We start from the raw sequence: 27,252 nt of genomic DNA on the forward strand, positions 1-27,252 counted from the left end.
TCACTGGGTGCCACCCACACATTAGTGGTAGAAAAATTATATGACACATGTTTGTGTGCGATTGGTTCCAAGGCTGTTGATTCTCAAACAAAAGGACATTCGTGTACAGGTCTGCATGTAGTTAAAGTTGATGTTAGAGGAATATCTGGAGTTTCTTTCAAATGTAATCACTGCTGTGAAACTTGGCTACATCATTTTGATCCTGAGAGCAAACAGCAAAGTGCAGTGAGGAAGTATCCTTCATCACCAACCCCCAAAAAAGCAAAAGTGGTTGCTTCTGCTGGGAAAGTTACGGTCATTTCATTCTTTGATATTCATGGAATGGTTTTCAGCATGTTGTACCTACTCATACATCAGTAACTGGACAATACTACAGAGATGTCCTGAAAAGATTGTAGGTCCATATCTGACACAAAAGACCACATTTCCGTGAGGCAAGCTGGATACTGCATAACGATAATGGCGACCACATATTGACAATGTTGTTGCTGAATATCTTGCAAAAATCAATGTGAAGTGCATCCCTCACCTGGATTTAGCCCCGGGTGTAACTTTTTTCAATTCCCTAACATAAAGAAACGCCTTCGTGGGAGGCATTATCAATTACACTGTTCGACATGGGTTCTATTTCTGATATTAAAGTATGTGCTTCTAGACCATTTTACCGTGGGAAATTGAAATATGTAAACAAAATATCATTGTCAGGGATACTTTTTATGTAATATGCATATATATGTATATTCACAATTCATGGCAAACACAGAGATGTTATAGAGAAATACGGGTATGGTGCCGCATCCAATAGTGATAGAACGTGATAATTTCTTGTGCAACAGCAGGTGGGAAGAATCAGACATCATTAGGTCATCCCCTGCCACACCTATGTCATTAAGACCACCTGAAACATCTCATTAACTCGAACGGCGACAGCCGGTCGCTGCCTCGGCAGTAAAGCTTCACGCCTCCTAGGGGCAGGTGCATCGAGTTTACAACAGTGGTGTTACCCGCAATTTGTGTCAGTCTTAATGAGTGGGTGTTTTGGCTGACAAGTAACTGTCTGTCATATTTCCGAGCACGGTTGAATTTTTTAGTTCCTGTGTGTAAACTGATTGAGCCTGGTGCTGAAGGTAAAATGACTGCTTGTTTTTACACATCAGCGTTCCTCTAGTTCCATTCTATTAATTTAATACAGGTGTATTACCAAAGTGGTATTTTTAAATTTGCAGAAATGCCATGTCGTCGTGGAGGTCGATATAAGCCAGACAACTTATGCTACATCTGTGGAAAGTTCACTTTTGCCAGAAATAGGAAGAGCATTTCTTCAGTCATAAAGAAAGCATACAAACATTACTTTGGAGTAGAGGTAGGAGACCAAGATAAAGAATGGGCACCACATTTCTGTTGTGCTACATGTTACTGCTAACTAATTCAGTGATGGAAATGTAAAGAGAATGTGGCGTTGTTTGCTGTTCCCATGGTGTGGAGGGAGCCTAAGGACCATGTTACTGATTGTTATTTCTGTCTAACAAAAATTCAGGGTTTTACAAACAAAAAGTCAAAGAGGCACATTGTTTACCCAGATCTGCCTTCAGTGAGAATGCCAGTGCAGCATTCCGACAACCTTCCAGTACCTTCAAGAGCTCGAGGTCAAATTCGAAGTGACAGTGAAATAAGTAGTACTGAAGAAATCACAGATGATGATTCTTTATATTACTGCACAAGTGAGTCATCACCACATCTGTTAACACAGGCAGATTTAAATGATTTAGTACGTGATCTAGGACTAAGTCAACAAAAGGTGCAGCTGCTTGGTTCAAGATTACAAGAGTGTAATCTGCTGCACCAACGTACTAAAATCAGTGTGTTCAGGCACAGAGAACGTGCCTTTATTTCTTAATTTTCAACTGACAAAGCACTGACATTTTGCAATGACGTTTCTGGCCTGATGAAAATGCTGAACTTCACTTATATTTCACAGGAGTGGAGACTTTTCATAGATGCATCGAAAACAAGTCTGAAGGGTGTTTCGCTCCATAACGGAAATAAAATACCCTCTGTTCCAGTAGCTTTACTTACGAATTCGTACAAAGTATGCTAAATTCATTAAAAGACAATGAACACAAATGGAAAATATGTGCAGATTTCAAGGTAATTGCTATGGTACTGGGAACTCAACAAGGCTACACAAAGTATGCCTGTTTTCTTTGCGAGTGGGATAGTTGAGACCGAAATTCTCACTACGTGAAAAAGAAATGGCCTAGCTGAAGATGGAAAGTTGGCGAAAAGAATGTACAACGTGAAAGTCTGGTAACTCCTGAATATATACTACTTCCACCGCTTCACATCAAACTTGGCCTGATGAAAGAAGTCGTGAAGGCCATAGATCGAACAGGCTGTGGGTTTGCATATCTAGCTACCAAATTCCCCTGCCTTTCAGCTGCAAAAATAAAGGAAGGTGTATTTGTGGGCCCACAAATCAGGGAGCTGCAGAAAGGTGCAAATTTTGAAGCATGTTTAACTGATAAAGAAAAAACTGCATGGGACTGTTTCAAGATGGTGTCAGAAAACTTCCTCGGAAGAAGAAGAGCTACTAACTACAAAGCAATGGTGAAGGATATGATCAAAGCATATCAGGATTTGGGGTGCAATATGTCTTTGAAGGTACATATGATGGATTCTCATCTGGACTACTTCACAGAGATGAACATGGGGAAAGATTCCATAAAGACATTTCTACCATAGAAAGGCGCTATGAAGGGAAGTGGGTACCTTCTATGTTAGCAGATTATTGCTGGAATATCATTCGAGAGAAGAAAGATTCACAATACAAGAGAAAAAAGTGATGTGCATTACAAGGCAGTGGCTCATTGTTTGTCAATTTTCTGTAATTTCTCATGTCAAATAAATGCTTCAAAGTGTATACACAAAGGTTACTGTGTTATATGTTAGATCCCACCCTCCATTAATGTGATGAACTTATAACATCATAAAGATGTGCATTTGTTTGTTGAATTTCACCTCACGTTTGCTGCGCTATATCAGAAACTGAAAAGAGAAATAAAATTGCGATTACTCATAAACTATCCCTGACAGAAAAAAACCAAAAACAGTTTTCAATTCAGCACTCAAAATACAACTAGGATCACAATATTTTTTATCAGAAATAGAAAAAAAGTTTTTTTTTTGTAGAACAGTGTTATCAGCAGCAGTGGTGAAGGCGATTTTGAAAGACCTCTCAAAAAATGGTTTCCAGTATGCATTCGAAGACTGGCAGGAACACGGCCACCACATCTCATGGTTTTTTTTCCAAATAAATACAAAAATATTAACTAATTATAACATATATAGTTAAGTTATTCTGGTACTCTCCACACTGAAAACAAATTCAATTGATCTGTATCTTTTGCTGAAAGAAATCAATAGAATCAGTGATTTGCACTGACTACAATATACTGCCAACCAACAATTGGCTATAACCAATATCTACAAATTGCTGACATCAGCACACAATGCAAGAGCTATGGCACCAAAAGTGTACTTTAGCCTAACACATTAAATCTAGGTCAGCAGCTGCATTTCACACACTGTCACTTTATAGCAGGCATCAGGAAGAAATTAGTAACAGTACTGTTATCCTCTATTCCATTCACAATGACTCCCAACTTTATTAGGTACGTGATATACACTAAAAAATGATGTTCTGGAAAATGTGTCTTAAGGCCTGGCCCAGAAAGAAAACAACATGCCACTGCAACCCAACCACATTGGACATCATTGTCACTGCTGCCTCAGCCATGACATCATGAAAGCAGTTAAGAATAAAGTCAGTATTTAGTTTGCAGGTGTCAGGCAAGGGACATTGTGGCAGAAGATTTACTAATGTAACATAAGATACAAATTTTTGATAGAAATGGTAGTTTCAATGAGGAACAACTCGAAGTACTAGTAAACTGAGAAATACTACAAGGAAAAGACAATGTTAGGTGGCACAGTATTTAACCCTTGAGTGGGTGTGCCATTTTTCATAACATAAGCATGTGCGCGATGTACTTTGGATACTTATAAAGAACAGCTGACTTTATGTTACCAAGGTAAACATTATGAGCAAAACCACAGTTTAATCTTAGTTTAATTAAATAATGATAAAGTCACATAATATGAGGTGAAACACTGTCAAAGTAAACAATAATGAAATAAACTTTCATTGCATCACTCTGTTGGCACACACAGAAGCTATCCCTGGGTAACAATCTACTCTAAGCATTAAATAGCATACCTGCATCAGATTCTAGTTTATTCAATTACTTATCATCTCATAGGCAACTGTTAATAACTCATAATCTAGGTCATTTACTTGCATGGCTTGTAAATTTTTTTCTTACCTAGTTTGCTGTTTATTTATATTACTGCTGCACATTCGGATGTATGAGAATACAATTTATCACTGTGTTAGCTGAAGCAATAATGAAGGAATTGGTATGTGAAACAACAATGGATAGGTGCAAAACAATTGTATTTGTGGTTGGAGCACTTTAGACATAGGCTCCCCTGTTCAACGATTAAACAAAGTGGGAAAAACTAGAGGAATACCTCCAATTGTATACTGAACTGGAATATTTTGAAGACAGGCTATTTTTAAAACATATTTTCAATTCTCATTAGTTTAGAGCAGCTCACAAATTATTCAACATTTTCTGCTAATCAGCTTCAAGGTACACGGGTGTTAGTGTTTTGCCTCAAATACATCCATTATCCAGAATGAGATTTTCACTCTGCAGCGGAGTGAGCGCTGATATGAAACTTCCTGGCAGATTAAAACTGTGTGCCCGACCGAGACTCGAACTCGGGACCTTTGCCTTTTGCGGGCAAGTGCTCTACCATCTGAGCTACTGAAGCACGACTCACGCCCGGTACTCACAGCTTTACTTCTGCCAGTATCTCGTCTCCTACCTTCCAAACTTTACAGAAGCTCTCCTGCGAACCTTGCAGAACTAGCACTCCTGGAAGAAAGGATACTGCGGAGACATGGCTTAGCTACAGCCTGGGGGTTGTTTCCAGAATGAGATTTTCACTCTGCAGCAGAGTGTGAGCTGATATGAAACTTCCTGGCAGATTAAAACTGTGTGCCCAACCGAGACTCGAACTCGGGACCTTTGCCTTTCGTGGGCAAGTTCTCTACCATCTGAGCTACCGAAGCACGACTCACACCCGGTACTCACAGCTTTACTTCTGCCAGTATCTCGTCTCCTACCTTCCAAACTTTACAGAAGCTCTCCTGCGAAACCTTGCAGAACTAGCACTCCTGAAAGAAAGGGTACTGCGGAGACATGGCTTAGCCACAGCCTGGGGGATGTTTCCAGAATGAGATTTTCACTCTGCAGCGGAGTGTGCACTGATATGAAACTTCCGGCAGATTAAAACTGTGTGCCCAACCGAGACTCGAACTCGGGACCTTTGCCTTTCGCGGGCAAGTGCTCTACCATCTGAGCTACCGAAGCACGACTCACGCCCGGTACTCACAGCTTTACTTCTGCCAGTATCTCGTCTCCTACCTTCCAAACTTTACAGAAGCTCTCCTGCAAACCTTGCAGAACTAGCACTCCTGAAAGAAAGGATACTGCAGAGACATGGCTTAGCCACAGCCTGGGGGATGTTTCGCAGGAGAGCTTCTGTAAAGTTTAGAAGGTAGGAGACGAGATACTGGCAGAAGTAAAGCTGTGAGTACCCTGCGTGTGTTGTGCTTCAGTAGCTCAGATGTTAGAGCACTTGCCCGCGAAAAGCAAAGGTCCCGAGTTCGAGTCTCGGTCGGGCACACAGTTTTAATCTGCCAGGAAGTTTCACATGCATTATCTTTGATCCTAATCTTTCTCCACTAATCACTCCTCTGCAAAGTGCCATTTACAGGCCAGTCCTCTAGTAAACATAAACTACATATCAGAATACTATGACAAGGACAGACTGCTGCTACTCCACCATATACAGGAGAAGCTGAGTCACAGACAGGCACAGAGCAAAGATATTCATTTTAGCTTTCAGCCAAAAGGCCTTCCAAAGTAGAAAACATACACTGTCACACAACCACAATTCACACACACATATGACCACTATCTCTGGTTGCAGCAACCGGACTGTGTACAGCAACTGTGCCTGATGGGAGCAGCAATCTAGTGAACATGGTGGGTTAGGAATGATGCCTGGCACAGGGAGGGGGGGTAGGAAGGCGGTGGGGTAAGGGAACGGGCAGTGCTGTTTGTTAGAGCATGCAAGGACATGGTAGCAACAGGGTAGTGGCTGCTAGGTACAGTTGAGGGGTAAGAGAGCAAGGGGTAGAGGAGTGCGGGAGGGCAGGCAGCAGCAGATAAGAATAAAAATAGGACAGGACTAGTGGATGCACTGGTGGAATAGGACTAGCAAAGGTTGAGGCCCGGGGGGGGGGGGGGGGGTTTACAGGAATGCAAGTTTTTTTGCAAGGAGAGTTCGCATCAGCGAAAATCCTTGTTAGTCATCATGCTCACATAGAAAGCAGCACAGTCATTGTAACTTAGTCTGTAGGCCGGACTGCTTTCACAAGTAGCTATGGCTTTGATTGGATAGGAAACGCCTGTGACCAGGTTGGACCAGGTAGTGGTGGGAGGATGTATGGGACAAGGTCCTGTATTCAGATTTGTTGCAGGGGATAGTGGGTAATATATTCCTTATCTCAGCGCACAATGGGAGGTAATCAGAATCATGGCAGAGAATGTGATTTAGTTGCTCCAGTACTGGGTGGTCCTGAATCACAAGGGGAGTGGTGCTTTGTGGCTGGATGGTGGGTGTGTTGGAGGTGCTAGGTGCTGGGGGAGACAAGGCACAGGAAATGTGTTCCTTTAGAAGGTTAGGATGGTAATTTCAGTCTGTGAAGGCCTCAGTGAGACCCGTGGTATATTCAGAGTGGGTCTGTTCATCACTGCAGATGTGACAAGCTCGGTTGGCTAGCCTGAATGGAAGGGACTTCTTGATATAGAATTCGTGGCAGCTGTCAAAGTGGAGGTGTTACTGGTGGTTGGTAGGTTTGATATAGATTGAGGTACTGATGTAGCCATCTTTGAAGTGGAGGACACCATCAAGGAAGGTGGCTTGTTGGGTTGAGGAGGACCAACTGAAGCAAATTGGGAGAAAGTGTTGAAGTTCTGGAGGAATGTGGATAGGGTATCCTAAACCACAACCAGATTATGAAGATGTCTTCAATGAATCCGGACCAGGTGAGGGGTTTGGGATTCTGCGTGGTAAGGAAGGATTCCTCTAAATTGCCCATGAACAAGTCAGCATAGAATGGGGCCATGTGGGGTCCATTGCTGGACTTCGAATTTGTTTGTAGGTGGTGCCTTAAAAGGAGAAGTAACTGTGAGGATACAGTTGGACATGGTGACCAGGAAAGAGGTTTTAAGTTTGGAGTTTGTCAGCACTGGGAAAGGTAGTGTTCAATAGCAGCAAAGCCATGTTTTTGGGAATGTCAGTGTGTAGTTACTCTGTGGAAAAGCAAAGTGTTTAAGGAGTTATTCTAAATATAATTGGTCTGTCATGCGTCATTTAGGACTGAATTGAGCTTTTTGGCACGTATGAATCTGGAACATATTGGTCAGGCAAACCAAAGTGTTGGGACATTATTATAAATACAATTGGCTGTATCCTTATTTGCTAATCACTAATTTTCTCAAGATGTTCCTGGTGGCAACCTTTTGGCGGATCTTATGGCAATGATATTTGTATGTCAGTGATCTGTCTAGCATGAAACCCACGTATGTTCATTTGTTTGTTTGTTCCAGGTTGCTACCATTCCAGATGACGTCCAGCTTCCTATTTGCCTGTTTTGAGCAATGGTGGAAAGCACTAATTTATGACTTTGAGAGGTTGTGTTTGAGGGAGTTTTGTAGGTAATATTTAGGCATGATGGTTAATGAGTTTTCAATTTCCCTTCTACTTCCTCAAAGCTCTTTCCTTGTGTGGTAATAGCCACATCATCAGCGCACAAGAAATGGGTAGTATGGTCAGGTGTTGGTTATCATTTGTGTGTAGATTAAATAAAAGGGGTGCCCAGACACCGTCCTGGGCAAGAACGTTGCTTTGTTGAATTTTCCCACTCTCCAGCATTACATAAATCTGTCTGTTTGTTATGGACATTCAATAACTTTTGTGAACTTGTGAACTAATGGTCTTTAAATGTGTTGTGCAGTTTTTTCAAGAGCATTCTATGACTGACTATGTAATATGCAGAACTTAAGGCCACCACAGCTAAACCTATTAATTTATGTTATTTATTTTTTCTAATTTTTTTATTTAAAAAAAAGGGGGGGGGGGGAGATCCTTCTGCTACATGTTCTGTAAGGGACAAAATTTGATTTGAGTTGTACAGGATTTTTGGGGTCTGAATCTAACCTTTTCAGGAATTAGCTTTTGGTCTGTGATATTTGCTACACAATTTAGGATCACTCATTCTTATGGCTTATACGGATGACATAGGAGCACTATTGGGCGGCAGTTGTTTGGTTAACCTGTGTCTTTCCCCACATCAGTAAATTCACTTGACATTTTTAGTGTAATAGGTATACCAAATGTGACTGGATAGCCAGTAGGGATGGCCTCAATATGAGATTTTGCTCGTATTATCTGTAACTTGGAAAGGAATGAAATAGTACTTAGACAAAATGCTGAGTACATGCATTTGAGAAATTTAGTGGAGTTGATAACCAAGCAGGGACTGACTGTTAAGCATTTATGATTGTCTGTAGCTATAGCTGTTCTTGGGCAAATCAGAACAGCAACTGCACTTTATGACCAACTTAGAAATGAATTATCTCTACACCATCAAGAGCTAAGGCAGGATAGGAACATCCTTAAAAAGGATTATTAATGCAGTGTGTCTTCTGAAAATCTTAGACTTGGCCTTTTGAGGAAATATAAAATCTATTAAACAGGAAAATTAGGTGGAATTGTTGAAATACACTGCAGAATATGATTCTTTTTTAGCAGAGCACATAGAAACATCTATGGTGTTTAATGGATTTTGTAATCAAACTCAAAATGATCTAATACAAGTCATAGGTTCGACTGTTTCATCAGCTATGAAATGGAAAGCTGTAGATGTACTGCATACAATTACTGCAGGTACATCTTCAGCAGAAAGGTCACTTTCAGTGCTGAAGACAATCAAACACTACTCTCAAAATTTTACTGGTTAAAAGAGACACTGTCACACCTAGGAATTTTTTTCAACTGAAGCGTGCTACTACTTAGAGAACTTAGAAAGAAGGAATTCTTCTTTGAGGAAGGTTTTACCAAATTTGCTTTCCAGCATAGAAGAATGGAATTTCAGTTTTGTTGATACTGCATAGCAACCAACCAAAGTGCGAAGGGTGCATTTAAAGCCACAAACTAGTTTTTTCTATAAAAGTTTGCTTACAGTAATATAAATTGATATTAGTTCCAATTATTTCAATACGGATAATATAATATTCAGTGCTTTGGCTATCTGAATGGTCAAAGCACGTCACTGGATAATTGTTGTTAACACAGTATCATTTATAAAAGTAATCCCAGTTATTTGTTGTCATTAACATCTGGCTGACCTGATATTCCAGTTTTAAAATTATGTTCAAAAATGTTATCAAAGTTATTTAATAAATTCAACAACTCTTTTTCAAAGATAAAGGACAACAGAAGAAGAAATCTTGAACAAATTTCTGTATTACACTGTGTGTTTCCTCAAGCAAATTTTACCTCAACTTCCACTTTACACACGAGTTCCAGCATGAGTGTAGTCAAAAAGCCAAAGTGAAAATACTGACAGCATAAAATTTTAGTTCAATGCACTCACTTCCCTGCCACCCTCTCATCCATAATTTTATTCGATGACGCACAAAGGCGCAAATACAAACATTATTTAGTCTTCAAGCATATATAAAAGGTGGAAAAAAAATGTAATACAGTCTTCACTTTAAAATATTGGTTACAATAAAATAAATAATCAGAAAAAGAAAATATGCTAAAGTAAGTCAGTCAGTCTCTCTCTCTCTCTCTCTCTCTCTCTCTCTCTCTCTCTCTCTCTCTCACACACACACACACACACTAAAAATCGTCGAAAACAAACCTTTCGTCCAGTTTGAGGACCAGTTTGTTTACGTTCCTGCCATGCAATGGCAATAGCTGCTATGAAGTTTATGCCATGGTGGAGAGAAATAGGACTGAGAAATTCCAGTAACTGATGCTTGACAATTCTAGGACTGCCCAGCACACAAGATTTCTGCTCCCTGCAAAAAAGACAATGTAGCTTTATTAGCAAACATCAAAAGTACATTTCCTATGCCTGATTAGTTTTTAGCAAACTGAAACGAATTGCCCATGTAGAAGTCAATATGCAGAAAGAAGTTCATTTTATTGGGGCATTAATGAGTGCGATTACTATCTAATACATACATATTATAAATGTGGACGCACGTATGTATGTTACACATCTCCTAAGCCACTGGACTGATTTCAATCAAACTGTTGTCTGGAAAGAACAACTGTGGAGGTAAGAACTACCTACCTCCCAAAGGGGTGGAAGTGAGGGTGAAAAAGAGCATAGCTTATGATGCGCAAACTCCAAGATAACCTAGCCAGTGTTTGAGAATGAGGGCACTTAGTGACTTGCTACAAAGTTTATAAGTAACTTTGAGATGTGTGAAAACTGCCACATTATGCATGATATTTTGATTTATTATTTCTTTACTACTAGCTCTATTTGCAATACGTTTCCAGACGGTATTCACATGTATCACTGGATGCACCTGCAAAATTATATCATTGTGTGAGACACAGTACAGGAGACACTACATCATAAACATTGAGGTGTAAGAAAACAAAACTGCAAGTGAAATTTGCTGCGAGTGCAGGTGAAATATGTTTAATATGTGTGAGACATTGAGTTGCAAACAGTTGCAGTGAAAAGATTGTTATTTGTTTTAACTTTTGGCCAAAAGACCTTCTTCTGAAGCAAAAAACACACATGCATTCACACAATCACAGGTCACACACACATGACCACTGTGGCTGGCTGGTGGACATCAACTACAACAATCTATCGCAGGTGGTATGCTAACGAGGAGACCTGGGGCGGGTAGCAGAGTAGGGGTGGGGAAGAGGTATAGTGCTGCTTGTGGCAGTGTGCAGCAATGTGTTGGGGACAGTGTACTGCTGCTAGGTACAGTTAGGTGGTTGGACTGGGGGGGGGGGGGATAAAGGGAAGCAGAATAGGAGAGAAGTAGAGAAGTGGGGAAAACTAGTGATGGAGTGGGAGCAGGGAAGGAGATATACAGGTGGAGGGCAGAGACTACCAAAGGTTGAGGTTACAGATGTTTATATTGCAGGGAGAGTTCCCACCTGAGTAATTCCAAAACACTGGTGTTGTTAGGAAGGATGCTTACAGTGAACACTGTGAACTACTCATTAAAGTGAAGCACAGTGTGTTGGCAGCATGTTCAGCAACTGGATGGTCCAGTTCTCTCTTGGCCATGGTTTGTTGGTGGTCACTCACACAGACAGACAGTTTGATAGCTGTATGCCTATGTAGAAAGCAGCACAGCGGTTGCAGCTTAATTTATAGATCACATGACTGCTTTCACAGCTAGCTCTGCCTTTGATGGAAGAGGAGATGCATGTCACCAGACTGAAGTAAGTGGTGGTGGGATGTATGGGACACATTTTGCATCTATGTCTATCAAAGGGATATGAGCCATAATGCAAGGGGTTTGGAGTGGGGGTAGAGTAGGGGTGGGAAAGGATGTTGCATGGGTTCGGTGTGTGGCAGAATACCACTGTGGGAATGATAGTAGGTAGGATATTCCTCTTTCCAGGGCATGAAGAGAGGTAGTCAGAACCCTGGCAGAGGATGTGATTCAGTTGTCCTAGTTCTGTGTGGTACTGAATCATGAGGTGAGTGCTGCTTTATGACCAGACAGTGGGTATGTGAATAGTTGGAAGGTGAACTGTGGAGACAAAGCATGGGAGATCTGCTTCTGTGCAGGGTTAAGAGGGTAATTTCAGTCTCTGAAGGCCTCAGTGAGACCATTGGTATATTTGGAGAGGGTCTGCTTGTCACTAAAGATGCAGCAACCATGGGTAGTTAAGGTTATTTGGGAGGGATTCAACTTCTTGGTATGGACATACTACTTGTGGTTGGTACATCTGATATGGATGGAGGTACTGATGTAGCCGTCCCTGAGGTGGAGGACAATATTGAGGAAGGTGCCCTGTTGGGCTAAGGAGAGCCATGTGAATGCAGGAGAAGGTGTTGAGGTTCTGGAAGAATGTGGATAGGAAGCCCTCACTCTTTGTCCAGATCACAAAGATGTCATCAATGAACCTGAACCAGGTGAGGGGTTTTGGATTCTGGGTGGTTATGTAGGATTCCTCTAAATGGCCCATGAATAGGTTGGCACTGGATGGTGATATGCGGATGCCCTTGCTGTACCATTGATTTATCTGATGCCTTCAAGGCAGAAGTAGTTGTGAGTGAGATAATAGTTGGTCATGGTGACCAGGAAGAATGTTGTAAGCTTGAAGTCAGTAGTGTGTTGGGAAAGTTATTATTCAATACCAGCAAGGCCGTGGGCATTTGGGATGTTAGTGTAGAGGGAGATGGCATCAACAGTGTTGAGTAGGACACTGTGCGGTAATGGAACAGGAAATGAGGAGAGTTGGTGAGCATAATAGGCTGAAGATGTTGGACCATGAAAGCAGAGATTCTCTCAGTAGAGGCACAGTAACCAGTCACAATGGGGTGTCCTGAGTGGGTGGCTTCATGGAGTTTAGAAAGCATGTACGGAGAGTGGTAGGGACAAGGAGGAAGAGAGAGTCAGGTGAGAGATTCTGGGATGGGCCTAAGGATTTGAGGAGGGAGACGTTAGATTTCTAATAGGGATCACTGTGGCAGGGATTGTATGTGGATGAATCTGACAGCTGGCAGAGTCCCTCCACAAGGTAATTCCTGCGGTACAAAACCACACTGGTGGATCCTTTGTCAGCAGGTTGGATTGTAAGGTTGTGATCCATTTTAAAAAGTGGTGGATTGCAGTTCTTTCTGTGGATGTCAGATTTGTTTCCATATTGAAGGATTTGGGGAACGATCTTGAGGCAAGGTTTGAAGTTAAGAAATTCTGGATTGTTAATAGGGTTGATTCGGGGGCCATGAGTGTGGATCACTGTTGGGTGGAGGAGTGAACTGGATGAGGCAGAACCTGATAGGTAGGATTGGTGGCGAAAAAGTGTTTCCACTGAAGGGAGAAGAAAAGAAGAATTCAACAAGATCAGAATGTTAAAACTTCATAGTGGAGCAAAAAATAAAGCCTTTGGAGAGGACTGATACTACTGGTGACCAGTTTGGCGAGTTTTTTGATGTGGGTTGTGCAGGGTGCTCTAGCTCCTGGAGGGCACAAATTCAGTGAGGGATATAGGATGCAGGAATTTTGGATTGCAGGACAGAAGAATTTTATCAATGGAGAGGAGGTGCTGTAAAGAGTTTTTGGCCTGATTTATTGTCTTGTAGTACTAGGCCACCCTGTGAATAACATATATGTATTGCTCAAATCAAACAATGGAAAATCCAGGATGGACTGTAACAATATTACTAAAAGGAAAGTTGCTACTCATCATATTGCAAAGATGCTGAGTCACAGATAGGCACAGCAAAACGACTGTCACAAATAAAGCTTTCGGCCATTAAGGCCTTTGTCAACGACAGACACGGACACGGACACGCACGCGCGCGCACACACACACACACACACACACACACACACACACACACACACACACACACACACACACACACACACACACACACGGAAACACAACTGACACACACAACTGCAGTCTCAGGCAACTGAAACCACACTGTGAGCAGCAGCGCCAGTGCATGATGGTAGTGGCGACTGAGTGGGGGTAAGGAGGAGGCTGGGGCAAGGAGGGAGAGGGATAGTATGGTGGGGGTGACGGACAATGAAGTGCTGCAGGTTAGGCAGAGGGCACGGGAGAGATGGGGGAGGGGAAGTAGTGGAAAAGGAGAGACGTGAAATGACTAGGTGTGACAGTGGAATGACGGCTGTGAAGTGCTGGAATGGGAACAGGGAAGGGGCTGGATGGGTGACGACAGTGACTAACGAAGATTGAGGCCAGGAGGATTATGGGAACATAGGATGTTTTGCAGCAAAAGTTCCCACATGTGCAATTCGGAAAGCTGGTGTTGGTGGGAAGAATCCGTATGGCACAGGCCGTGAAGCAGTCACTGAAATGAAGGGTGTCACGTTTGGCAGTGTTTTCAGCAATAGGTTGGTCCACTTGTATCTTGGCCAAAGTTTGTTGGTGGTCATTCATGCAGACAGACAGCTTGTTGGTTGTTATGCACACATAGAATGCTGCACAGTGGATGCAGCTCAGCTTGTAGACCACATGACTGGATTCACGGGTAGCCCTGCCTTTGATGAGATAGGTGATGTTAGTGACCGGACCGGATTAGGTAGTGGTGGGAGGATGTATGGGACAGTTCTTGCATCTAGGTCTATTACAGGGATATGAGCCATGAGGTACGGGGATGGGAGCAGGGGTTGTGTAAGGATTGACGAGTATATTTTGTAGGTTCGATGGATGGTGGAATACCACTGTGGGAGGGGTGGGAAGGATCGTGGGCAGGACATTTCTGATTACAGGGCAAGCTGAGAGGAAGTCGAAACCCTGGCGGAGAATATAACTCAGTTGCTCCAGTCCTGGGTGGTACTGAGTTACGAGGGAAATGCTCCACTGTGGCTGGACGGTGGGACTTTGGGAGGTGGTTGGAGACAAAAGTGAGTCCCTTGGTATATTTCGAGAGGGACCGCTCGTCACTGCAGATGCAATGACCGATGGTTGCTAGGCTGTACGGAAAGGACTTCTTGGTATGGAACAGGTGGCAGCTGTCAAAGTGGAGGTATTGGTGGTGGTTAGTAGGTTTGATGTGGGCAGAGGTACTGATGCAGCCATCTTTGAGGAGGAGGAGGTCAACATCTAGGAAGGTAGCTTCTTGGGCTGAGCAGGACTAGGTGAAGCAAATTCAGGAGAAGTTCTTGAAGTTCTGGAGGAATGTGGATAGGGTGTCCTCACGCCTGAATCAAGATCGCAGAGATGCCATCAAAGAATCTGTACCAGGTGAAGTGTTTGGGATTCTGGGTTTTTAGAAAGGATTCCTCTAGATAGTCCATGAATAGGTTGGCATAGGATCATGCCATGTGGGTGCACATAGCCTTACCCCGTATTTGTTTGTAAGTAATGCCTTCAAGGGAGAAGAAATTGTGAGTGAGGAAGTAGTTGGTCATGGAGACTAGGAAGGAGGCTGTTGGTTTGGGATCCATCGGGTGTTGGGAAAGGTAGTGTTTAATAGCAGTAAGGCCATAGGCATTAGGAATGTTAGTGTAAAGGGAGGTGGATGCAGGGCACCGTGTGGTCAAGGGACAGGAACTGTGGAGAGTTGGTGGAGGAAATAGTTGCTATCTTTTATATAGGAGGGTAGGTTCCAGTTAATAGGTTGAAGGTGTTTGTCTACAAGAGCAGAGATTCTCTCAAAGGGGGCACAGCAACCAGCCGCAATGGGGAGTCCTGGGTGGTTAGGTTTATGGACTTTAGGAAGCATGTAGTAGGTAGGAGTGCAGAGAGTGGTAGGGGTGAGTAGAGAAGTACTCCGGGGAGAGGTTCTGGGATGGGCCTAAAGATTTGAGTAATGACTGGAACTTAATTATGACCAAATTATTGAGTCACTAACTAACTATTATGACCAACAAGTAAATGTGGTAGCAGCTAGGTATCACTTCTTTAATTGCAAAAAAAAAAAAAAAAGGTCAGTACAAACTTATTGCAAGTGGGCAACAGATTTGCAGGGTAGGACAAGGAAATGCAAATTCAAATGTACTTGCAGGGCTTTATATTCAAATGTTATGTTGTGTGATGTGATCGTGTACAATGTACCTGATGCAAAACTCAGAGAACAAATTCTGAAACAGTGCAATCCATCATTTCAGCAGGTAGTGCAAATATTAGATCAGTACGATTCAGGTGCCTTGTCAGCTTGTAAATTTGAGCGGCCAGCTATTTGTCGGGTTAAGACTCTTAGTTGTGATCTGCCCATTCGGCGGTGGCAGCAGCTCGCCATGCCGAGTAAACAACCTTCCATGCCACATAAGCAATTCGCTACACAGGCGAACAGAATTAAGTCTTGCTCTCGGTGTTATTCATGGCACAAAAGCCAAGAAGGCCTCTCCCAACAAGCTCAATGTTACACTTGTGGTAAGAAAGGACATGTACAATCCATATGTTTGCAATAGAACAAACATAACAATTCGGCCCACTCACAAAACTCTAGTCACAGGCCCATGTCACTAATTCAGTACATTCAAAGTCTGGCAAGTGAGTAGTTTCTTCAGTGATACGCCAGTTGAACAAACTTTTTGTTCAATTATTTCTTTGTGGGAAACGTGGGAAATTTCAGTTGGACACGGGTGCCTCTGTCACACTGCTGAATCGTCACACATATTAACTGTTAGGCTCCCCACACCTGTCTAACACTAGCACGCAATTGATGGCTTATAATGGACCAGACATTCCAGTTCTCGGAACATGTACCTTGCCTGCTATGATCACTTGAATACGTGAACAGTGACTTTTGCAGTGCTACAATCACACGATTGTGTGAGCATATTTGGTCTTGATTCTTTTGATTTGTTTGGCTTTATCATTCAGGACAATGTGTTGTCAGTGCCTGCCTTCCATACAAAAGACAGAGTAGCTATCTTGCTGAAAGAATTCTCAGAACTCTTTTCTGAATGTTTAGGCACAGCTAGCAATTTTGTTGCACATATTACTCTGAAAAACAATGTTCAGCTGAAATTTTGCAAACACTGATGGCATAGAAATAGGTCTAAAATTATCTACATTATCCCTTTCTCCCTTTTTATAAAGCGGCTTTACTACTGAGTACTTTAATCGCTCAGGAAACTGACCATTCCTAAAGGAAAAATTACAAATATGGCTAAATACAGGGCTAACATGTGCAGCACAGTACTTTAATATTCTGCTAGACACTCCATCATAACCATGAGAGTCCTTAGTCTTCAGTGGTTTAATTATTGACTCAATCTTCCTCTTGTCTGTATCACAGAGGAGTATTTCAGACATCAATCTCGGAAAGGCATTTGCTAAGAAATTTATATGATTTCCTGTAGAAACTAAATTATTATTTAATTCACCAGCAATGCTCAGAAAAGGATTGTTAAATACTGTACATATACCTGATTTATCAGTAACAGAAATATTATTACTGCGAACTGACTTTATATCATTGACTTTGTGCTGCTGACCAGACACTTTATTCACAACTGACCATATGGCTTTAATTTTATCCTGTGAATTAGCTATTCTATTTTCATACCACATACTTTTTGCCTTGCTAATAACATTTTTAAGCACCTTACAATACTGCTTGTAATGGGCTACTGTAGCTTGATTGTGACTACTTTTACCATTCTGATATAATTCCCACTTTGTTCTACATAATATCCTTATCCCACTAGTCAGCCAACTGGGCTGTCTATTACTGCTAGCACCCTGATTAGAATGTTCTAATGGAAAACAACTCTCAAAGAGCATGATAAATGTGTTATGATAAGCATTGTATTTATCATCTATATTATCGGCACTATAAACATCTTGCCACTCTTGTTCCTTGACAAGTTCTAAAAAACTCTCTATTGCTGTTGGATTAACTTTCCTACGTTGTTTGCAATTAAATATGACATTGGTTTGAGTACAAAAACCTTTTAGTGTTAAAATTTGTGCATCACTGTCTGAAAGGCCATTCACCCTTTTACTAACAGAATGCCCATCTAGTAATGAAGAATGAATAAAAATATTGTCTATGACTGTGCTACTGTTCCCCTGCACCCTAGTTGGAAAAAACACAGTTTGCATCAGATCATATGAATTTAGGAGATCTACCAACATCCTTTTTCTTGCACAATCATATACAAAATTAATATTGAAGTCACCACATAATACTACTTTCTGGTACTTCCTACAAAGTGAATCAAGAGCCCTCTCTAGCCGAAGCAAAAATGCTCTGAAGTCGGAGTTAGGGGATCTATACACAATAGCAATTAGAAGTTTAGTTTCACTAAATTCAACTAATGCTGCACAACTTTCAAATATCTGATCAGTGCAGTGTCGTGATACGTTCTATGGACTCAAATAAAATACTGTTTTTTATGTACAGAGCCACTCCCCCACCCCGCAAGGAATTCCTTGAGAAACAGCCAGCTAATCTGTAGCCTGGTAAAGGCAGCCTCTGAATTATCAAATTATTTAAATGATGCTCTGATATACCAATAATTTCAGAGCTAACATCTATTAGCAGTTCACTAACTTTATCTCTAATACCTCTTATATTTTGATGAAATACGCTAATTCCTTCTCTACTTGGAAACATTACATCCTCTGGAGGTGAGCCCTTAGAGGCACTTCCTTTAAGCAGGTATACCTATCACCTGACTTCAGTCTAAAAAAGGTGCAGCTCTAACACCAACTACTACAGGAATTTTTCCATGAGTGACACCACTACCACCACCCACTACACTCTCACCTATAAGCTTAGCCAGCCTCCCCTTCCCATACCTATTGAGGTGCAGGCCATGCCTAGTGAAACCCCATCTACTGATAGACCCAACTGGCACAACTGAGATGTGATCCATGCCCTCCGCCATCAGTGCCCTCCCCAGCCCCACATTAATGCACCTAACAGCGGCATTAAGGTGAGGCCGATCGTGACGCTGAAACAGTTGCACGAAATGCACATTAGTGCCACCAGTTTGAGTAACTATCTTGACCAAGTCACCACTGACATCATATTCCCCGTCCCTATCGAGACTGTTCCCTGCTCCACCCACTATCACTACCTGATCCTCCTTCGTAAAATTCTTACATAACTCCCCTATGCTTTCAGTCACCTGAGCCAACCCTGCACTAGGCTTTACAATGCTGGTGACCTGGTACTCACTCCTCAACACTTCCTGCAACTGCTGGCCCACACCTCTACCGAGGGAACTACCTAGCAGCAGTACCTTCTTTCTGCTAGACTTTTCAACTAACCTAGGCCTCCTAACTGCTGAGGACTGCTGCAAGTTACCTACAGTAAAACTGTCTGAATACCTCCTCTTCCTAGCTACCTTCTTGCCAACTGCCAGTTCCCATTCCCCACTACCCTTCACCCTCCTCAACCTATCTAGTTCCTCCTTTACGCATTGTAACTGCACCTGAAGGGCACTGATCTTACGCTCCTTCTTCTCTATTAACTTGTTTCTACTACAGATTCTACATACCCAGGAGAGGATCTCCCTAAAATGACCACTGGCTTCCCCACTGCATTCCCCCCAATGAAAATACTTTTAACAAATCCCACACCGTAATCCACTACTCACAAACCTACGACAGAGCCAACACTTTTCACTCATGGTAAAATTTTACAATTACTGAAAAAAAACTATACGTCTACGTTACCAAAGTTCAGTTACACCAGTAGAACTATTTAAGAACTAACAATAATGGTCTCGAAATTATCCGCCTACTAAGAAAGCAGCTACTTGTATTAATACTACTACAACACAGCCGATGTTTGGACAGATGAGTGCCAAATAGCTTTTCAAACACTTAAAGATGCATTGCTCAGTGACAGATGCTTAGTTCACCTTGATCCCAACAAACCAGTTACATTGCAAGGTGACACTTCCTCTTACAGAATCAGTGCTTTTGCACAGAATTGGTGATAAAGACAGACTTTCACATCAAAAGTGTTGTCCAAAGCTCAAAGTAACTATTCACAAATTGAGAAAGAGGCGTTGCCTATTGTGTATGGTGTCACCAAATTCCACCACTATTTGTATGACAGAAACTTTTACTTAGTAACGGATCACAAGCCTTTTCAGTCCTTGTTTCATTCGATGAAAGCGGTTCCTGTACGAACTGCCGAAAAATTGGAAAGATGGGCTTTGTTGTTGTCTCAATATCAGTATGAGATTGTGTATCCTCTGACAGCTCAACATGATAATGCGGACACACTTTCCCATCTTCCAATTGACCCTGATACAGACTTTGACGCTCCTGCTACATCTTATTGTCACAATAATGCTCAGGATTCTGAATTGCTTCAATCTTTTTTGCTGAACTATAGGAAAATTGCACAGGCCACGGAAGCTTGAACATTTTGCTAACATATATTCGCACATCTTGGCTTCGTTCCTTGCAAAGCATACAGAACCCTGTAGTGCATCGATACTTTGCCTGTTGGCATAGCCTCACTGTACAGAAAAGTGTGATTCCTGTTCAAAATGACAGTGGACAATCATGTGTGTTGATCCCTAAAGCTCTGCACAAAGAAGTGTTGCAGTCACTTCACCAAGGACACTGGGGGATTGTTCATAAGAAACAGTTGGCGCGTCGACACTATACTTGGCTGAGTATGGATGACCAAATAGAACAGGTGATGTCAGAGTGTCATGCATATGCGGCAAATGAACCCGCTCTGCCACAAAAATTCTCTGCTTGGCTCTGAGCACTTTGGAACTTAACATCTGAGGTCATCAGTCCCCTAGAATGTAGAACTACATAAACCTAACTAAACTAAGGACATCACACACACACATGCCCGAGGCAGGATTCGAACCTGCGACCACAGCGGTCACGCAGTTCCAGACTGAAGCACCTAGAACCACTCGGCCACAGCGGCCGGCTCTCTGCTTGGCCTAAGTTGGAATCACCATGGCAACGTGTGTACATAGACTCTGCGGAACCTTTTTGGAACACTGGCTGGTTGATTATGGCTGACTCGTATAGCAAGTTTCCTTTTGGTATGCCAATGAACTTGATAATGTCACGTACCACAATTCAGGTGTTGTCCTCTATTTTTTGCCTATAAGATTTACCTAACGTAATAGTATCAGACAACAGGCCTCAGCTCACGTCAAATGAATTTGAAACATCCTGTGAATACAATGGCATATAGCATGCAAGCAGTGCAGTGTTCCATCCACAGTCAAACAGCTAAGCGGAACATTTTGTCAATACCTTCAAGCAGTAAATGGCCAAACTTTGCTCCGCACACACCAGGGATCAAACTCTACAACTGTTTCTTGCCCCATATCATTTGCACCCACGAGATGGACCATCAACAGCAGAATAGCTTCACAGCTGCTGCCATTGGACACTGCTCCATCCTCCTCAGCATCCGGTGCCGAAGGAAGGTCTTAAGTATCGCTTCGCGCCACATGAAATTATCTTTTGCAGGGTTTTTTGGAGCAGCAGAAGGTGGGAGCAAGGCAAAATCTTCTGTCGACTTTGTGCTTGCGTGTATCTTATTCCAGATCCAGATGGCTTACAGCACCGCAATCAAAATCAACATCACCTCTGTCATGTGCAAGATGAGCTTTCAGTGTCTCTTCCCCCAGCTGCCAGAGAGTGTCATCATGACACCGCGGGATGACCTCATGGAGACGGAGCCTTTGCCTCCTCCACCGCCGCTTGTCCTACCGATGGAGCTGGACCCAACCACACTGCAGTGGTCGCCGCCTTCTTCATCTGGTTCATGGCATCAGGCGGTGGACGCGTACCCTTCTGGTTGTTTTCCAGGGGACATTTCCGCCAGAGCGCAGGCCGAATGGCAGGGTACGACCGGAAGCTGGACGTCCCCTGCGGCCACAGCTTCCGGTCCTGCAATACGCCCACACTCCTGCCTCCCCCACCGTGGTCGTACTCCCTACATGACAACGGTCCATACGCTTACTACTGCTCTGGAATATTACCTAAGCGATGACAAAGACTGCAGCAGACAAAGTCCTAAACAAGCTGACATTACCTCTGTTAGTGAAAATGGTGAAAAGATACATGACAATATCAATAAGAGAAGCATATCTCCTAATGAAAAAGGAGAATCCAAATTTAAAAATTTGTCTAACAAAATTCTACTCCTGTCGGCCAAAATAGATCAAATGCCAACCAGTGAAGGAAGTATGCACATGTATTTACTGCACTAATTTGAAACGTGTTTGTCTTGCCATAAGCAGTGTTGCATGAAAGAAGTACACAGAGATGGACCTGATGCTTTTGTGTGTATGTCAAAAGCCGCAAGACAAATGTTGGTTGCAGGAGTAAGCAATGTGTCCTGATACTGAAGTGAAGTTGAAGCATTACACCTTCAGGATACTGACAATGACATAATCTACACAGTGTGTGAGGGAGATGAGTTGGTGAAGAAGACAGTAGAGCCAGAGCAGTTTGTTACAAAGGTTTGGCATTGGGTCATGAAAGGAATAGTTCGCCAACTTATCCGGAGGGTTCAGAGACACGCCATAGCAGAAGTAAAATCAGCCACATCCCAGAATACTGACACAATAGTTCCTCATTTTGACTTTGCTGAGAACTGGTCTGTTGCTTTGCAGAACGGAATTCAAAGTTATCACTGGCATACATCACAGGTATCAATAGTCACATGTGTTGCTCATTTCCTAAGAACACCACACTGGTTAGCTATTGTCAGTGATGATCTCATTCATGACAGTGCACATGCATGTTACGCAGTAAGCATGATAGCTGATGACATAGCATCTAGAGGCCACACATTTCGTAAATGTGTGTATGTGACTGATGATGCAGCATCTCATTTTCAAAACCATATTCAGCTTTATGAGCTTGGTCAACACTGTAGTACAGGAATTAAGACAAAAAATGGATACTTTCAGCAACAGGTTATGGAAAAAGTGCATCTGATGGGATAGGAGGTCTCTGTAAACATCTTGCAACAAGATTTAATCTCCAGCGTGAAGCTGCTGATGATACAAGAGATGCTACTGGATTTGTACACACCATATCAACATTAATAACAAACATGAAACTCTTAATTCTAAATGAAAGTACGTTAAGGGAATTCCATTTTTTAAAAAAAGAGAAAGATTGGTCTACTATGAATCTTGTGATAGGAATTCAATCAAGACACTACTGGGTTGCATCCCGGAGTGGCACACACTTTGCAAGAATGGTTCTCCATGAACTGCAGTCCGTTACTCCATGTGAAATGCAGAGACCACATTATACATTAGAAGACTTTGTAGTGAGCCACTTCATTTCTTGTGTGTATCACAGCCAGTGGTGGGTGGGACAGATAGTAAGTGTCTCACATGAGCTGCAAGATAACACTGTATCCTTCATGACACCTCATGGTCCTGCTAATGCTTTCAAATGGCCAGCATCGAATGATCAGTGTGCAGTTCTCATTTCTCAAGTACTGCTCTTTTTGGATCATCCTTGTCTGTATGCAAATTCAGCTCAACTATACAAGTTCAATGAGAAGCAGATGAAAATAACAAATGAACTCTTTTCTACGGTGCAGTGTTGATTGTTACATTGTAGGCAATTTTAATTCATGAAAATGAAGACGTCAAATCATTACAGAAGACAGTAATAATTTGCAAATAGTATCATAAAAAGAAAAATAGCTATAAATATGCTATATCTCATTTTTGTTGTAAAATGCTTTCCAACAAAATTATGAATTGTTTTCCCACTCACTTATAATGTTGTAAAGTAATTATTTTGATTCAGAATAACCAGTTCTGCATGAAATTCCCTTGAAATCAGCGATAAGTTTAAATATTTAAGTGTCCATGATTTTTTGAGCTTGAGAGTAGAGCTATGTCTACCTAAAAAATTTATCACATTTTGTACACACAAGTACTGCCCACTCTGATTGTACATTCCATAAGTACACTGACCAACAAATGCACTGTGAAATTTTTAGAACATTTAGGATGGGAGTTTTGGAGAAAATAATTCCTAAATAACCAAAAAATTTCAGATTCTTTCATCTTTATGTAGAAATATTTTGACAGTTTAAGAACTTCATGGATTACTGTCATAACTGACAGTTAGCAGTTCTTTCCCTTTATTATTTCCCAAGACAGTTAACACCCTGTGACTATTCATAGTTTCAAAATATAATTTTGAAATTCGTAATAAGTTACAAATTTTCATAAATAATAAAAATTAAATAAATCAATCAATCTCAGAGGCATGTATGTATTAACCATGTCTCATAGTACTGGGAACAAAGTATTTTTTGAAAATAAATTCATATCTCTATCACTTTTGGTTCTTTTTTACAATTTAGAGATGTCTGCAGTGTTTTTTTTTTTTTTAACAGAAAATCAAAATATTGTAGTTTTGGAGAGGTATCATGTGGAACTTCAACTCACCTGCTTCATTTATTGCATTTTTGCATTTTCTCCTTTCATAAATTAAATTCAATATCTCTTATGTTATTCAAGGATTTCTACGAGCCCTCATCTTTTTACCTACTTGATCCTCTGCTGTCTTCACTATTTCATCTCTCAGAGCTACCCATTCTTCTTCTACTGTATTCCTTTCCCCCATTACTGTCAATAATTCCCTAATGCTCCCTCTCAAACACTCTACAATCTCTGGTTCTTCCAGCTCATCCAGGTCCCAGTGATACAGATAGCTGTACCGGAGGTGCAGCCATAAAAGAGGGATATCTGTTGAGAGGCCAGACGAATGTGTGGTTCCTGAAGAGGGGCAGCAACCTTTTCAGTAGTTACAGGAGCAACAGTCTGGATGATTAACTGAACTGGCCTTGTAGCAGCAACCAAAACAGTATTGCTGTGGCAGTACTGCCAACGGTTGAAAGTAAGGGAAACTACAGCCGCAATTTCTCCTGAGGGCATGCAACTTTACTGTATGGTTAAATGATGATGGTGTCTTCTTGGGTAAAATATTTGGCCAGGGAGTACTCAGAAGGACATCGTTATCAGGAGAAACTGGTATTCTATGGATCGAAGCATGGAATGTCAGATCCCCTAGTAGGGCAGGAAGGTTAGAAAATTTAAAAAGTGAACTGAAAATGTTAATGTTAGATATAATGGGAATTAGTCAAGTTTAGCGGCAAGAGGAACAGGGCTTTTGATCAGGTGAAAACAGGCTTATAAATATAAAACCAAATAGGGATAATGCAGGAGTAAGTTTAATAATGAACAAAAAAATAGGAACATGGATAAACTGATATGAAGAGCATAGTGAACACATTATTGTAGCCAAGATACACACGAAGCCCTACCACAGTAGTACAAGTTTGTATGCCAACCAATCCGGTCAGTATTGTTACTTCTAAGAGTTCATTTTATGTGGTACTGTATCTGCTAATGCCTTCAGAAACTGCCTGGCAATGTTATCTGTATTGTATGGTTCTAGTTTAAGATGTACTGCTCGAAATGGCTATTCAAAACAATCGTATATTTCGTAGTAATGTTTTAGTAGTTACAAATAATGCTTTGCAATAGTTGTACAGACTACCAACAGGTCAGTATGCAAATTGCTCAACTCCTCCACCCACAGGATGAACTGTTTTTGCTGTCGTATTTACATCTACTGATGGTCTTACAAATAACACAACTCCACTGTATTCCAAAATCGTTACAGTTTCAGACAACAGAACTTGAGCACAATCTGTTGAATATATGCTGCATTCTTGATACAAGTGATTAATGTTGCAGGTTCTGAAACAGATATGTATTTTGCAGAAGCCTACTTCAAAAAACAAAGGAAAACAAATGCACATTCACAGAAGGAGGCACACCTCACAAACACATGACCACTAGCTTTTGTTGTTCTGAGCAGACTGCATCTGTTGCATTGAATGAAAGCAGCAATCTGGAGTGGGGCAGGGGAGAGGAAGATACACTAGGGGTCAACTGGGGGGATAGAAGAGCACTGTCTGGTGAAGTGTGCGTGGACTAGAAGGCAGCAGGGCAAAGTTGCCACGTGTAGCATGAGGTGGCTGTGGGGGAATGGAGGGTCGGAATGGGGAGCAGAAAACGAAAGGAGCAGAGAGGGGAAAAGACTGATGGTTGTGCTCACAGAGGATGACGCACAATGAAGGTGACTGGATGTGAAAAGGGAGGAGTTGATATGACAGGAGGGTAGAAACTGTTGGGTGGAGTGTGTGTGTGTGTGTGGACAGTAAGTTATCATAGGCTGAAACCGGAACAATTTTGGGAGCAGACAATGTGTTGTAAGAGTAACTCCCAACTGCACAGTTCACAAAAGTAGGTGGTGGAGGGGAGGATCAGATGGTCCAGGTTGTGAAGCAGCCATTGAACTCATGCACGTAATGTTCAGTTACACATTGTGCCACAGGGTGATCAACTTTGCTCTTGGCCACGATTTGGCAGGGGTCATTCATCCTGACGGACAGCTGGTTAGTATTCATTCCAATGTAAAACACTGTGCTATGACTGCAGCAGAGTTGGTATATGACATGGCTGCTTTCACGGGTGGCCTGGCCACTTCTGGGGTAGGTGGGCTAGAATAAGCCTTTGATGGGACTGGAATAGGATGTGCTGGCCAGGTGGATTGGACAGGTCTTGTACCTGAGTCTTCCACAGGGATATGATCCCTGTGGTAAACGGGCTGGAACTGGGAGTGCTACAGGGATGGACTAGATTGTTGTGGAGGTTTGATGGGCAATGGAACACCATTTTATGAGTGGTGGGAAGAATTGTAGGTAGGATGTTTCTCATTTCAGGGCAGATTATCAAAGCTGTTCCAGTTTGGGCTGGTAGTGGGTGATGAGGGGTGTGCTCCTTTGTAGCGGCTTCTTGGGGGGTGGTGGAAGGATTGGGGGTGTGTGGTGATACAGCACAGATAATCTGTTGACAGACTAGATATGGGGGATGATGCCCGTCCATGAAGGCTTTTGGGATACCTTCAGTACAAACTCCATGCCCTGGTGGACAAGTTGTATTGGAGGGGTTTTTTAGTGTGGAAGGGATGGCAGCTGTTGAAATGCATCCTTAGGATGGATAGGATGTGTGACTGCTGTGTACGGACGCAGGAGGAGCTGGCCACTGTTCGCGAACAGCTGAACGTGTTGATGGCCGCGGTCAGCTGTCTTCAGGCTGCTGCCTCGGAGTGTAGCGGCAGTGGGGAGTCTGGTGCGTCGCAAGGTACACCCCAGGTGGTACATGCTTCACCCACTGTCCCTGCTGTCGAGACATCTTCGCGGGTACCGGGCGCAGTTGGGCCAACCTCTCCCCAAGGGGAGTGGCGGGTTCAGCGGCGTTCGCGGCCCGCGAGGCTGAGGGTCAATGTGGAGGCTGGCCA

At 42.3% G+C, this 27,252-nt stretch overlaps 1 protein-coding gene across 1 annotated transcript in view; it reads right to left on the reverse strand.

Moving 5' to 3' along the window:
* Window positions 1-27,252, reverse strand: part of LOC126199686 (protein dopey-1 homolog) — a 376,916-nt gene that overhangs the window by 124,890 nt on the left and 224,774 nt on the right. Inside the window, exon 22 of the mRNA XM_049936615.1 lies at window positions 10,127-10,286. Coding sequence (XP_049792572.1) covers window positions 10,127-10,286 — 160 coding nt within the window. The remainder of the gene's footprint in view (window positions 1-10,126; window positions 10,287-27,252) is intronic.

The sequence above is a fragment of the Schistocerca nitens genome, chromosome 1 (genome assembly GCF_023898315.1).
Source record: "Schistocerca nitens isolate TAMUIC-IGC-003100 chromosome 1, iqSchNite1.1, whole genome shotgun sequence".
Taxonomy (NCBI): domain Eukaryota; kingdom Metazoa; phylum Arthropoda; class Insecta; order Orthoptera; family Acrididae; genus Schistocerca; species Schistocerca nitens.